The sequence below is a fragment of the Anarrhichthys ocellatus genome, unplaced genomic scaffold (assembly GCF_004355925.1).
Source record: "Anarrhichthys ocellatus isolate YVR2014 unplaced genomic scaffold, GSC_Weel_1.0 scaffold35, whole genome shotgun sequence".
Lineage (NCBI taxonomy): Eukaryota > Metazoa > Chordata > Actinopteri > Perciformes > Anarhichadidae > Anarrhichthys > Anarrhichthys ocellatus.
Genome location: NW_022280065.1, coordinates 286350 through 299957, shown reverse-complemented (window position 1 = coordinate 299957; position 13608 = coordinate 286350). Strand labels below are relative to the sequence as shown.

The window sequence follows — 13608 nt, the reverse complement described above, 5'->3', positions numbered from 1 at the left end:
ACACACACACACACACACACACACACACACACACACACACACACACAGCAAACAGTGATGGCATTGCAGCCTGTCACATGCAAACACAAACCTTTGTACAATTGCACAAATAATGGGGGACAGGTTTGTGATATCCAAGGTTTAGTTCTAATAAATGACAACTGCACAGTGCAATGACTCTTGTAATGACATGTCGACAATATAAACTGGTTAAATGCCCAAAAAGTGGAACTGGTTGAGCTGGTCCAACGAGTTCAACAAAGAATCTTCAAGTCTAATTCTGCAAATCCATTCACCTTTGACTTCGCACTTCGAGACAAAATATGCCAATATTATTTTGTAATTTCCCTCCTGTGACCGCGGTGACACCTGCGTGACAAAAATGATTACTGCTTCAATGCCATGCCTGTTAGGACGTACTTTTGAATGAGGGTGCGCGTGCGTGCATCGGCGCGCTCGTCGCCTTTTGAGCACTTCGAGCGGAATAAGTGCGTTTTTCCGGGGTTAAGTGGGGGCAGACAGATCTATACACTGATCCCACATCAATTTTGAGCAGACGGAAAGTTATTACTGGAGGCTGAATGGGGATGGAGAGAGGTGATTGCGGGACGGCGGGGCAACTGCTCGACAGTGCCCTCTCACCTAGAATATATCACTTTTAACAGGACGAGGGACGCACATGAATGGCAGCCAGGTGGCATGCAAACGTGTGGATCCGTTAGGGCTGCTCGATTATGAGAAAAATCATAATCAGGATTGTTTTGGTCAATTTTGAGATTACGGTTATTTTATTATATCATTATATTTTCTATGTTTTTAACAGCAGATTTCCTTGAAAATTTAAATATAAATGTAATTAAATGAGAAAGAAAAATATACATCTACAATATAAAATAAATAAATTATAAATGAATTAATTTGATCACAATAGATGAACAACCTACTGAAAAAACCCAGCCCTTTGTATCCGTGCATGCGTCTTCGGTGGAACTCCCAGTGTCCCCCCTCTGCTCCCATGCAGCCCGAGAAAGAGAACTTTGACACACTTTCTTGCGCGCAACAACACAGAAACACTTGTAAGCCGTCTTGGGCACCGGCGTCGCTCTGCTGTGTCACTTCAGGACACGCAGGGTAACACAGGGCGACAATATTCAGACTGAGAATGTACTTTCAGGCTCAGAGGCAGCGTGTCCTCACCCAAACCCTCAGAGTGGTTCACCCGTGATTCACAATCTGCGCCTCATCAGCAAGCCCGAAGTCACCAGTGTGAACGGTCATTTGACTCGACATGGGCTGAAATGAATGATCTCGTATCGGCCTTATCGAACTGCAACTATTGCACTTTTTACCCCATCACCCTCTACCTTCATATGCCTTTACATCAACATGGATGTTGTCCCTCACTGTCCAGTGAGAACCACATATTTACAAAGTCACCACTTTGTATCAGCTAAGAAAAAAACCCCTGTTTTTTCACATAATCCAACAGGTTTTTAAATGGTTTCGTAAAAACATGCACAGTATTGTTCAGTGAAAATGAACAGCAAAAGTCAGGTAAAATACCTCTCCTGTGATCTTCCGTCATTGTTCCATTTTGATTCACACGCTATTGTCCCCTCTGTATAGGATTTCTGTTTACTGCCTAGTAACACAATTTCCCGACAGGGATGCGTCCACATTCCTCACAATGCTCGGTTACATTTGAGGTTTTTACCTGCGGATCAAATCAAAATCAACTAAAATGAGAGCAGCTAATTTCAACTCCCCAACCACATGTGTTGGTTCATTGTGGCAGTATCGTAGCGCTCCTAGAAGGATAAAAAAAAAAGGGGAAAGAAAAGTCTGTCTCATCTCTTTTTACGCCTTCCTAACATCATACCCGTCACTTACTCAGCCCACAGAGCTCCTCTTTCAGGATATTTCCCCTCCTTAACTGAATGTTGGACTCAGCTCAGTGGTCGCGAGTGAGGCAGAGAGGAATGAGGCCGTCCTGTCGGATGAGTTAGCAACGTGATTAAGCTGGATGCCAACCTTTTCCAACTTTGATGCGTTCGTGTCGGCTGTATTTAATTCATGAGTCTGGTGTGAGAGATTGAAAGTGGCGAGATGGAGGCAGCGAGGAGCGGGACGGACGGAGGTTGTAATTTGCGGGTTTATCCCACTGTCTCACTGACTCTGCCTGTGGCCAACCCCCCCCCTCATCCTTTTCTGTTCCTGGTTTTGCTTCCTTCTTCTCCATTCTCTGCTACTCCTCATAACCCCCCCCCCCTCGTGACTTGCACTTTTCCCCCCGCTCTCTTCCGCATCCTTCAACTTCCTCAGTTTCTCGCTCCCAACATCCCCATCTACATTACCCACACTCCCCTCTTTCTTCTCTCTCATCCACCTCCCCATCTCTCACAGCCATCTCTCCACACCACCGCTGTGTGCGTTTGAAATCATCCTCCACTTTTACAACTCATATTTTATGCATTCGGCTCTTATGCGCAGCAAACTGACAAACAGCGACCACTGGAGTCCTCTGACTGCTCTTTTGTGCAACACTGGGTGTCCCCTTCCTCCCTCATCTTCCTCTTAACGCGTTTGTTTCCTTCCATACCCAGAATGGACTCTTTTTTCCTTTTGCTGCCGTCCTCTCTTTCCTTGCCTCATTCTCCCATAGGTGGAACAAGGCAGGGGGAAGGATGAATGGCGAACGCTCGGCCTCCCTCCAGCTCACATTTTCAATAACCAAGGGACATTTTAATGGTCCTTCTGCGAGTGAGCGCGCGTGTGCCAATGTTTGTTGGTCCGAGTGTGTATTCGCTCCGTCTCGACCGTGTTGGCCGGCTAAATAAATACGTCAGACGCCGGCCTCAAATGAACACATTTGTCTCCCGGGAGAATGTGAATTATTTAAAATCAATGCTGGGGAAAGAGATGACTAAGATTAGCGGGTGACGTGGCTGGTGAGGAGAGAGAGAGAGAGAGATGGAGAGCAGGAGGGAGGGAGGGGGGAGGAGGACCAGATGGGCAGGGGTGGCACCGAACCAAGAGGAGCTGGTATAAAGTAAAAGGGGCACCAAAAAAAAGGAGTGTGATAAAAGACAGAAGGGGCATGAAAGAGGAGCTGGAGAGGGAAGGTAGGTGATAGCGGCTTTGAGAGGCTGTCGTATATAAAAGAGGCATAAATCGGTTGGAGGGAAACAAGGAGAGGGCGGTTTAAGGAAATAAAAGTCAAGGGAGAAAAATAGGAGGAAACTTCTGTGAGACAAAAAAAAAGCGTGAGGGAGGGTTGATGAGGACATGACAAGAAGTGACAAAAGACGGAGGAGGGGAGGAAACGAGCGCGACAGAGGGAGCGACTTCAGAAAACATATGATTGGGTGCTGGGGCCAAATTTTGAGCACACACGAATGCACACAGACACTCGCGCTCTCTCTCACACACACACACACACACACACACCGGATGAATCTCCAAGCTTCTCCAGCAGATTTCAGCCTGTATAGCCCGTCTCACCCCGACACATGGTCTCCGCAGGGGGGGGCAGGGTGAGAGGGGTGGAGAGACAGACGCAGCGAGTTCGAGTGGATATCGAAAGTGAGGACGTAGAGGACAGGAGGAAGGAAGCAAACTAACAACAAGAGGTTTAGGAGGAAGTCATGAAGCACCGCTGAGATCGGCAGCATTAAAATTAAGCGCACACTTCTTCGTAGAATAAGGGAATGCATGGGGGGTAAAGGGAAGAGAAGGGAGGCGTGGAGTAAATTACAGAGGGAAGGAGAGCAATAGCAAAGGAATAGCTGGGTGGCGAATGTGCCTGGAGCCCGGATTGTGGAGCAGCAAACAGCAGAGATAATAAGAGTCTGCTGAAGGCGCGCGCCACACGCGGTAATTATATAGAAAGAGCTGCCTGCCTTAATTAGAACAGGATGGAGCTCACGAGTGGGATCGAAAAAACACACACGCACAAACATGCATGAAACAGCATTTGCGAGGTGAATTACTACATCATTTATTCCCCCATCGGCCTGTTCGTGCTGGCGGCGCTCCGTAATGAGACTGGAGAACATGCGCACGTGCGTGATCACCGCTGCAAGTACGCGTTGCGCAAATTTGTGACTGCATTCGGGGTCGAGATGTATAGTAATGTATAGTTTCTTCTTTTTTTTCGCTTCTCCACCTTTATTACACAAGAGGAAGCTGAGTGGGCGCATATGCTAATTTTCAATAACAGCCTCCTTCACATTTACCCTCCTCTTCACGTTCACAGTTAGAATCTGGTCGAGTGCCGCCGCAGTCTCCTCAGCGACAGGGATTAAGTGTCTCATTCATTTTAGACGCCATGCTTTTATTTCTTTCTATAGTTTATGGAGGATTGAAAAGCTCATATTGCTCACAGACTTAAATCCAAAACCACTTACACTTTCAATGACATCCATGTCTGTAATGCATTATAATGTGATGAGAAGTTACTCTAACTGTTTGCTTCAAGTAAAGTGGAAATTCATTTTATAATGGTTTGTGGTGTTCTTGCATAGATTTTTTCACCTTAAAGTAAACAACGACCACTTAGAGTAACTCGTGATCACATTATAATGCTTTAGAACTTTATAATGCATTACAACCATGGGAATCATAACACTATGATCCTTGCAACAACAACAAGATGTCAGTGAGTGACCAGCAGTAATGAAGTATTCAGATACATGACCTTATTATTCATTACAAACTTTTAAATCGTTTGTTATGAAGCAATATGAATAGTTATGAGTGATAAGTAGAATAGAGTGATATAAGCTGATTATTACACATTATGAGTAGGTTTATAATGCATTAAAGACATATAGAAAGTGGTACTCCTCTTTTCAATGTTTCTTGTGCAGGTTGTTTGTACCCAATGGTTACGACGCATTTGTGTTTGCGTCAGTTTTGCTTATTTATGAAGAACATAAACATGATGAGGCATGTGGGAAAGAATCCCAGCATATATCAGGGGAATGGATTTAGGATCGTGTTTGTTGTGCTCAACCAAAGTTCCACATTTCAATCTGTTGTAATACAATTATTTATCCAGAGTGAAATGGGGTACAAATGATTGTGCAGTGGCGCCCCCTTGCAATGTGTGTCATATATATATATATATGCTGAATTATCCCTGCCCATAAATATAGAGGCAGTGTAAAAACACATCTTTGAAAAACCTGAACAAAATATAGAAACATTTGTGCCTGTGAACTACAAGATCATTCTTCAGCTTACTCCATACCACATAAATATGCAAAATACCATAAAACCATCATCTCATATTTACAACCTGGGAGTATTTGGGGAAGTATCACAAGCAAACACAGGCTTTGCCTGGACTTTCTGCTGTATCTGCTTGTTAAATTAAGCTAAGTCCAGTCAGTCAGCAATCGAACAACGATGCATTTATCTGCATGAACATAGCAGAAAAGGTTAGAGATGGTACAATACAGCAACAGATGCTGTAATCTGAAGTAATCCGGTGTTGCCTGGGTCTGGCGTGACTGTTACATGGCGTGTGGAAATAATCCTCTTCTCTCCTGCACGACTATCTGCTTACACCATTATCAATAGCTACTCACCGGCCGCTCGATACCATCGACCTGCGCCGAGGCGCTTAGTGCTTTTGCATTCACTCAACTTACACAATTAGCCCCGGGAGTAAATAAGACGTAGTTACGAACACACACACGCACAGGAATTACTGTACAGAAAACATTACGGGGTTATGTTATTGTGTCTCCAGAGGCGCGTACGCGAGCGTGATTGTGACACAACTTTCATAAAACACACTGCTGTTATCGCACTCAATGTCTTTCTTGTCCACACACAGGGTGAAATCAACCCAAGTGTGTGTGTGTGTGTGTGTGTGTGTGTGTGTGTGTGTGTACCGCAGAGTGCCACTGAATGTGTGCATGAGCAGTCCCAGCGCAATTCCTCAGTTTAGTGGAGCATTACGGCTGATCAATAGCTCTGGTGCAGTGGGAGATGTCGGGGTTGGGGCTGCATATTCATACCATTACGGCTGAACTGAGAAATGAGGCACCAAATGAGAAGTATGTGTGTATATATTAGTGTGTGTGTGTGTGTGTGTGTGTGTGTGTGTGTGTGTGTGTGTGTGTGTGTGTGTGTGTGGATCTTAGGGGGACAAGACAGGCCCCATCACCTAGGAGACAGCCTGCTACTCGCTAAACGGTACCCAGGGAAAGACAAAGATGCAGCATGAGATCACTTTCTCTCTCTCTCTCTCCCTCTCTCTCTGGACTTCCTGTCTTCATCGTTGCCGTCACAGGACTTTACCATCCTTGTCTGCTCACTCCTTTGGCAACAAGGCCGGTCCGTCCTCTATTCCCCCTTTAGTCCTGCTTTTCCTATAAACGTTTTGCATTCTCCTGTCACTGTTAGAAATCACACATTCTCCTCTCCTCACCTCCGTCCCTCCAGTGTTTCCTGATCGTTCCTCTGCTCTCAGCGTCTGTTGGTTCTGTCAGATGTTTATCGTGCCCAGCTCAGCTTTTATTGTAGACAACGCATTGTTGGGAATTACAAAAAGGATAGAGGCAGTTTCAATTCAATGAGCAGCGAAAAGGCAATTTTTTCTCTTTCCCTTGTTTTTCCTTCGTGTTTGAGACGCAGCGGGCTGTCAACTAACTCCAATGTAAACCCATCCACGTCACTATTAGACTAGAATAAACAGCGAGAAAGTTCTCGTAGGGCTATCCAGGGGGCTTGTTGAATGTATCAAACAAACACAGGACTTACACCCAGGAGACCGTGTTCGAGTCCCACGTGGAACCAAGTCATGTTGACGTATTTTACCGTAGTTTTGTTATGCAACTTCCGGACTTTTACCAACGCCAGTTATGTAATAGTTATGTTATGCAGCAAACATACTTATTTTAACCCCAACCACAATCTTTTCTTTGGCTTAACCAAGTAGTTTTACTGTGTACGGAAACCTAAATCATTTCCAATAATAGCAATTAACCACAAGTCTGCTGTCCAGTGACCACAACACCCACGCTGCATTGCACAACAATTGCAAGATGGGGTGCGAAAGCTAACGGCAACAGTCAGGCGGTCAAACTGCTGCTGTATGAGCAATGGCTTGTGACAAAAGGTTTTCAAATAGCGTCCCTCTGTGTTTACGTCAGTGCGTGAAACCCCCCGCCACCCACCGGCTGTACAGGGACAATGCATCACGCAACTCTGTGTGTGTGTGTGTGTGTGTAGGTCATTCAGACTACATGCAAATGTTAGAGGAGAGACTGTGGTGTTAAACTCAATAGGGCACAGCCATCTGAAGGAAGAGTACATTAGTCACTGTGTTCACACTCACACACACCAAGGCGTTCAGACGTTGCAGCCTTTACGGTTCACACACACCATGCCTCACATGGCGATATGTGTGATAACACTTCTTTGGACGTACGCGTGAAACAAGGTAACATGGCGGACGGATCAAGGCCCTCAGCATTGATGTCATTGGCAGTGAGAGAGGCTTTTCTCTACTTCTATTGTCTGTCTTTTCAAAAGAAAAAAATGGAGGTCCACTCTGCATCTTTCTCCTTGTCTCGACACTCTCTTACATGCAATCTCCTTCCCTCTTACAGTATCTGCTCAATCTTTCCTCTCTCTCGTCTTCCTTCTGTTCTTCTACTCACAACGTGAATGACCTCACCTCTCATTTCCCATGTCTCTTCTGCTTCCCCTCCTTTCCCCTTGCCCGTCTGCCTCTCCTCCACTGCAAAAACCTCCATCTTATAAAGCAATTATTGTCTGTCCTTTATTGGAGTTAGAAAGAAGTGATCATACGAAACCTCTCATTTCTACAAAAGTCTAAAACTGTTAACATGAAGATTTATCACACTGTGCTGGCAGATTTTTGCAAATGTTTCAAGTAAAAATTGAACTTCCCAGGCTCAAACACACAGCAGTTCATTTAAAAAGCTAGATATTTATTCTCGCTGTTCTCACTTCTGTCTCAAACCGGAGAAATTGTTCACAGTTTTCATTCTGGCAAAGAACTGAAAGACATCAACGGCACTCGATGTAGTCAAATCAACTGATTTCCTTTTCTTCCGCTACCTTCACATCTGCTTTGCAAACATTTTCTATTTGTTTTTTGAGTTCTCCTTTTCCTCACACAATCCCTTCTCACAATCCCCACCGTCTACTCGTTTCACTTCCTACCTTCACAGCTGCTGTGTCCCTCCTCGTAGCCGGCGCTGCAGCTGCACTTCCCAATGGGCACCAGCCACTCCCCCTCGGCGCTGCAGTGCATCCTGGGAGGGCTGTCGGTGTCAACCTCGGAGTTGTTGACGCAGGCGCCGCGCACCTCCACCAGCGTGGCGAAGGCCGCCTCGGCCACCGTGTCGGGGAATACCGCCAGGTTCTGGACGGTGGCGAGGCAGCGCTTGTAGTACACTCGCACGGCCACCAAGGCCACGCAGGCACCCACGTCCTGGAAGGCCAGGTGGAAGCCCTTGCGGTTGAGGTGGCCGATCTCGCGCACCTCCGTGTTCAGCTTCATCTTCCGCTCGCCCAGGTCGCCCTGCGTGAAGCTCTCGTCCGCCGCGATGGTGTCGATCTTGGTGTAGCGGTCCTCGCGGGTCACGCCGCCGAGGTCCCGGTCTGTCTCCACGTAGAGGAGGTTGAAGGTCTCCTTGCACGTGCCCGCCACACCGGGGATGCTGTTGCAGTCACGCAGCGTGAACTGGAGCTCCACGAAAATGCGCTGGCCACCGCGCCGCGCCACCCAACCCGTCTGCAGCCAGTTGTTCTGCTGCGTGGGCTCCATCACGTTGCACACCTGGTACGTCCGGATTGGCTTGTACTTCTCATCTACGCCGCTTATTTCCTCCCACTAAAGAGATGGAGGCAGGGGCGGAAAAGAGGATTAAAAGGTGGAGGTGTAGTGAGGAGGATGAGAGAAAATATCCAAGAGGAAAGGAGAACGAGAGGTCGGGCGGATGACCATAAAAGATGGTAAGGTTATATAATTTAAACAAGGAGGAAAAACAGTGAGTGCAGTAAAAATACGGGGGAGTGAAAAGGCAGAAAACAAAGTAAAGTGAGGTGGGCAGCAGGCAACGAAGATAATGAAAAAGAAAGTCAAAAGTCAGAGAAAGAAGGAACACAGTCAGCGCAGGTTAACAGTCTAATGACATAATCTGATGAGTGGGTGTCTGCAGAAGCATCGGCACTCAGATTCTTCGATATCGTCACAGAGAAACTGACCTCGGCCATTACATCAGCCTCGGAGTGCTGTGTCTGAAACTACGGGTCAGACCGTAGTCGCTTTTTCAGCCCGTGTCTTTTTATTTCCACCGCCTTTGTCACTGAAGGTAATGGCATTTGAGAGGAATGCTTTATATTCTATATTATAACATTTTCGCCTCCACGCTGATGCTTTCACTCCTTATAAATTGCCTTTGAATAAACATACAGCAAGAATGTTCCCATTTGCTCTGAAAATGGTTAATGAATAAAGAAGTTGTTTGAAAGAAAAATAAAATTGACGAATTTAGGATTCAGAGCAGCTGTAGCGTTCCCTCTAGATACATACAACAGTTAAGGGACTGTACATGAATGATTAAGAGGGGACTGGCTCAGAAAGGGAAGGGATTTATACAGAATGATGGTTTATTTTTTAATGAATGGAGGGTAGTCGTACTTCTTTTTGGTTCGAGCACTTTTCATTTCAGATTTTATTTCATTTCTCTCTTTTCTTTTCGCCACGGGTCATAAAGGTGTGTTTGGCCACAACAATCCAACAACAACAATCTTGTCATAGTTTTAACAATTGGCAGCTGTATGACAAATATTGTTTCATTAACATAATAAAGATTTAAAGTGGATTAGACCATCTTTAATTCTATGCCCTTTAAGCCATTTATAAAAAGTGAATTGTACCACTATTCTTATATTAGCTTAGGTTATCGGGAGAGGGTGTTACAATTGTTCTGTTATTCAAGGGAGGGTGGAGTAAATGTACTGAGGGCCTTGCTTTTTAAGTTCAGCACACCAGCCCCCGTCACCACGCAAATAATTGACTTACAGTCCCTAAGTATGTCCAACATGGCAGAGTTAATATGATTGATGTACTTTCAATGAGTGGGGAAAACTTTTAATCTGAAATATTATTTGTTCAGTGGATGAATGATCACAACTGCATGTCACTTTTTGAATTACAGAGAATTACTCTGACTTGACAGAAGTCACTCTGATAATCTGCGTGTGTGTACGTGCGTGCTTGTGTATGTGAGACACACACACACACACACACACACACACAGAAAGCCAGGCAGTGAAAATAGATTATCCGTGATGGTAACGTGATAAACTGCACTACTACCAAGATGCAGTGTGTTCTCTCTCGGTTCTATTGGGGATCGTAGGTGAGTCACACAAGTCCATTAATCTTAGATTTAGCTTTGCATGTGGTCCGACTGCCACCTCGAGCCGACTCAAACTATAAACTAAACACTGCGTATGTGTACACTGCTGTTTATATAATAGACACCTCGGGTGTGTTGTGCACGTAAAGGCCAGCCTGGGTGACAAAGTGCTTTGGCAGAGTCTTTAGAAAAAGAAAAAAAAAGGGCTCCTGGCTTTGTCTTACAGTCATAACTTAGCGCCAAGCTTTTTTTTGTTTACGAGCGATCGATACTGAGAGGAATATCTGTGTGACTGGTTTGGACACTGCAGTAGCCTTGCCTGCATAAGCACCAGCGATTAATGATAATGATGAGCTCTGGACTGGGAGAGAGGAGAAGGTGTGAGAAAGGAAGGGAACGACGAGAAGAAGAAGTAAAAATAACAAAGGGGGGGGAGATGAGGTGGTGTGGGCCAGCTGTTAAGCAAGCAGCTGTGTTCTGTAGCCGAGCGCATGAACGAACAAACAAACATACTGACTGCAGGTGAAAAATGCAAGTAAGCACTTACTCCGTTGGGGGGATAGGACGTCCAGCCCAGCTCTGCCTGAGTCTCTTTAGAATTCAGCAGCACCACTGCAGGGAATAAAGGGGGGGGGAGAGAGACACACAAACAGAAGCATAGAGGTCAGTTTTGGAAGGATTTAAGAGCCAGTCTGCATATATTTTCTCTCGTCAGTATAAATAACTTTGTCAACAGTGTGCCATGAGTGCGTGTCAACAAAGCACGCTAAAGACTAACTCAGGCCTGTAAAAACCTGGCGTGGGTGAACGTGTCCTTTGATAAGTGCATTAATACCATCTGTTGAGGACTTAAGCTGGACAAAGAGCTTTCCATCATCCGCTGGCTTCGGCAGTAAAAACAGACCAGGGGCCGCAAGCAAAACACAACCGCGGAGCTTGCAAAACAAGTCGAAACAGTAACGGTACCCTCTGTTAGCTTTCAATTTGACAGGGAGCAGGCGTGAGCTTTGAGTCTGTTTTCAGGACCATGGACAGGGAGCAAAATGACAGATTTGTGTCTGTTTTCAGGACCATGGACAGGGAGCAAAATTACAGATTTGTGTCTGTTTTCAGGACCATGGACAGGGAGCAAAATTACAGATTTGTGTCTGTTTTCAGGACCATGGACAGGGAGCAAAATTACAGATTTGTGTCTATTTTCAGGACCATGGACAGGGAACAAAAAGACAGATTTGTGTCTGTTTTCAGAACCATGGACAGGGAGCAAAAAGACAGATTGTGTCCATTTTCAGGACCATGGACAGGGAGCAAGAGGAAGTCGGTTTTCATAATTTTGTGACATTACATAGACAAGTGAATCATCTACAAAATATAAAAACTTTCAGTTATGTTGTAGTACTACTACTACTACTACTTCTACTTAAGTACAAGATCTGAATGCGTCCACCACTGAAAAATGGATTGCAAATGATAACAGTAAGTACCGAGTACCTAAGCACCCTGTTCACACCAAACTAGGCATATCAACCAAGAAGCCACAGTTCAGCAGTCGGAGCAAGAATGGCCGTTGTTTCAAAGTCAGTAGTATGCAGAGGGCGTACCTGATAGTCTTCATCATCAGCACATTTATCCTAATCTAAAATGTAATATCAACATCTGTAGCGACATATGGTGAACTGCATTACCGCCTCATGTTTTTAAAGGATTTTGCTGACATCAAAGTTACCCATGCTTTAAGATCGTCTGCTTAAAAAGACCCCCCCCCACACACACACACACACACACACACACACACACACACACACACACACACACAGGCTCTCTTGCCGTGTTTGTGAGACGTACAGCCTTGAGGCTGTATGAGTCTGACAACCAGAACCTTTTTTCCCCAACACTTTGACGAACACCCTGTGCAAAGACCCTTGAAAAGTGATACCTTCCCTCATGTACTTTAACTTTTGTTTTCTGCTTTGACTTTCAACCATGTGAGGAGCCTTGTGAGGTGCCATTACAAACAACCTGCGTGACACAGTCTAGAGTAGACTCCTTGACAAGAAGCCATTTCTCCTAATCCTGAGCAATGCTGGCGTTCTTGAAAAATACTTTGATTTCATACCGACCGCTACAAATACTTGGCCACATCGACATTAATAACCGGGCACATGGCCGCAAGGAGAAGAAACCTACGCAGCATGACTCATGCTGTAGGCCTTGAGAGAAAAAAAAAAAAAAAAAAAAAAAAAAAAAAAAAGAGCCTGTAACCTCACTGACTCATGCTCTGACAGGGAGGCTATGGACTCTGACACAAAGATGTGCTGATGCACCCAAACGGGAGGGAAGATTTTTGATGTGTTATTACACTTGCACAGAGAAGCGAGTGTCGAAAACAAACCTGTCGATACATTGGATGAACTTTTCAAACAAAGCCGCGTTCTACTTTCAGCAAAAATAAACTGAGAAAACTATTTTCTTGGATGCGTTCTTTTACATAATTTTTTCATCCCGAGGCCACGACTCCAGCCGCTCAGGGGAGGAATATTAATAACGTTACATAAACATTATTTTGAGATTCAAGAAAATTTGCTCTTCAGCGTCACCACAGTTTGGATGGCTAAATCCTTTAGCGGCCAATGAGAGGGAAGAGGGTCTTTTTTTGTTCTTCGTTTTCGGGCTTGAGACACTGGCACCTTGGCGTGACACGTGGGTGTAAGGAAGCCTCGCTGGACCATGAGAGGTCCTTTACTAAACACTTAACCCCAAAAATACTTAAGTTAACACTGCCGGGTGCCCAAAGCATGTTCTGTGGTTCGCTGATAACATAGAGGCATTTGGAGGAGATTAGAGTGGGAGAGGCCAAGGGTGGTGGAGAGACGCTGAGAAAAGGCTGAGGGGGGAGGCGGAGGAGGGCGAAGAGAAGCAAGACAGAGAGCCAACTTGAAAGGGAGAAAAGATGAAAAATAAAAGTCAAGAGAGAGACGGAGAAAAAAAAAAAAAAAAAGGGAGAGAGAGAGGGGGGAGCACACAGTGCAAATAAATGAATACTCGGGGCAATACACAGAGGGATCAGTGTGCCTTAGTGAGCAGTCAGTCAGTCACAGAGAGAGACTCCGTGGACAATGTTGGCACTACGATCACACACTGAACACATAAGTCCTGTCATCACAGCCTAGTTAGACAGACTAATGGGCCTTTGGGGGGC

The 13608-nt window shown here is 45.3% G+C and overlaps 1 protein-coding gene across 3 annotated transcripts in view; it reads right to left on the bottom strand.

The window, feature by feature from the left end:
* The window catches only part of epha10 (EPH receptor A10), a 160133-nt gene that overhangs the window by 93366 nt on the left and 53159 nt on the right, over window positions 1-13608 (bottom strand). For all 3 annotated transcript variants that reach the window (XM_031866448.1, XM_031866449.1, XM_031866450.1), the window contains exons 2-3: window positions 10957-11021; window positions 8203-8875 (exon numbers count right to left, since the gene is read on the bottom strand). In XM_031866448.1, the coding sequence (XP_031722308.1) occupies window positions 8203-8875; window positions 10957-11021 (738 nt within the window). The remainder of the gene's footprint in view (window positions 1-8202; window positions 8876-10956; window positions 11022-13608) is intronic.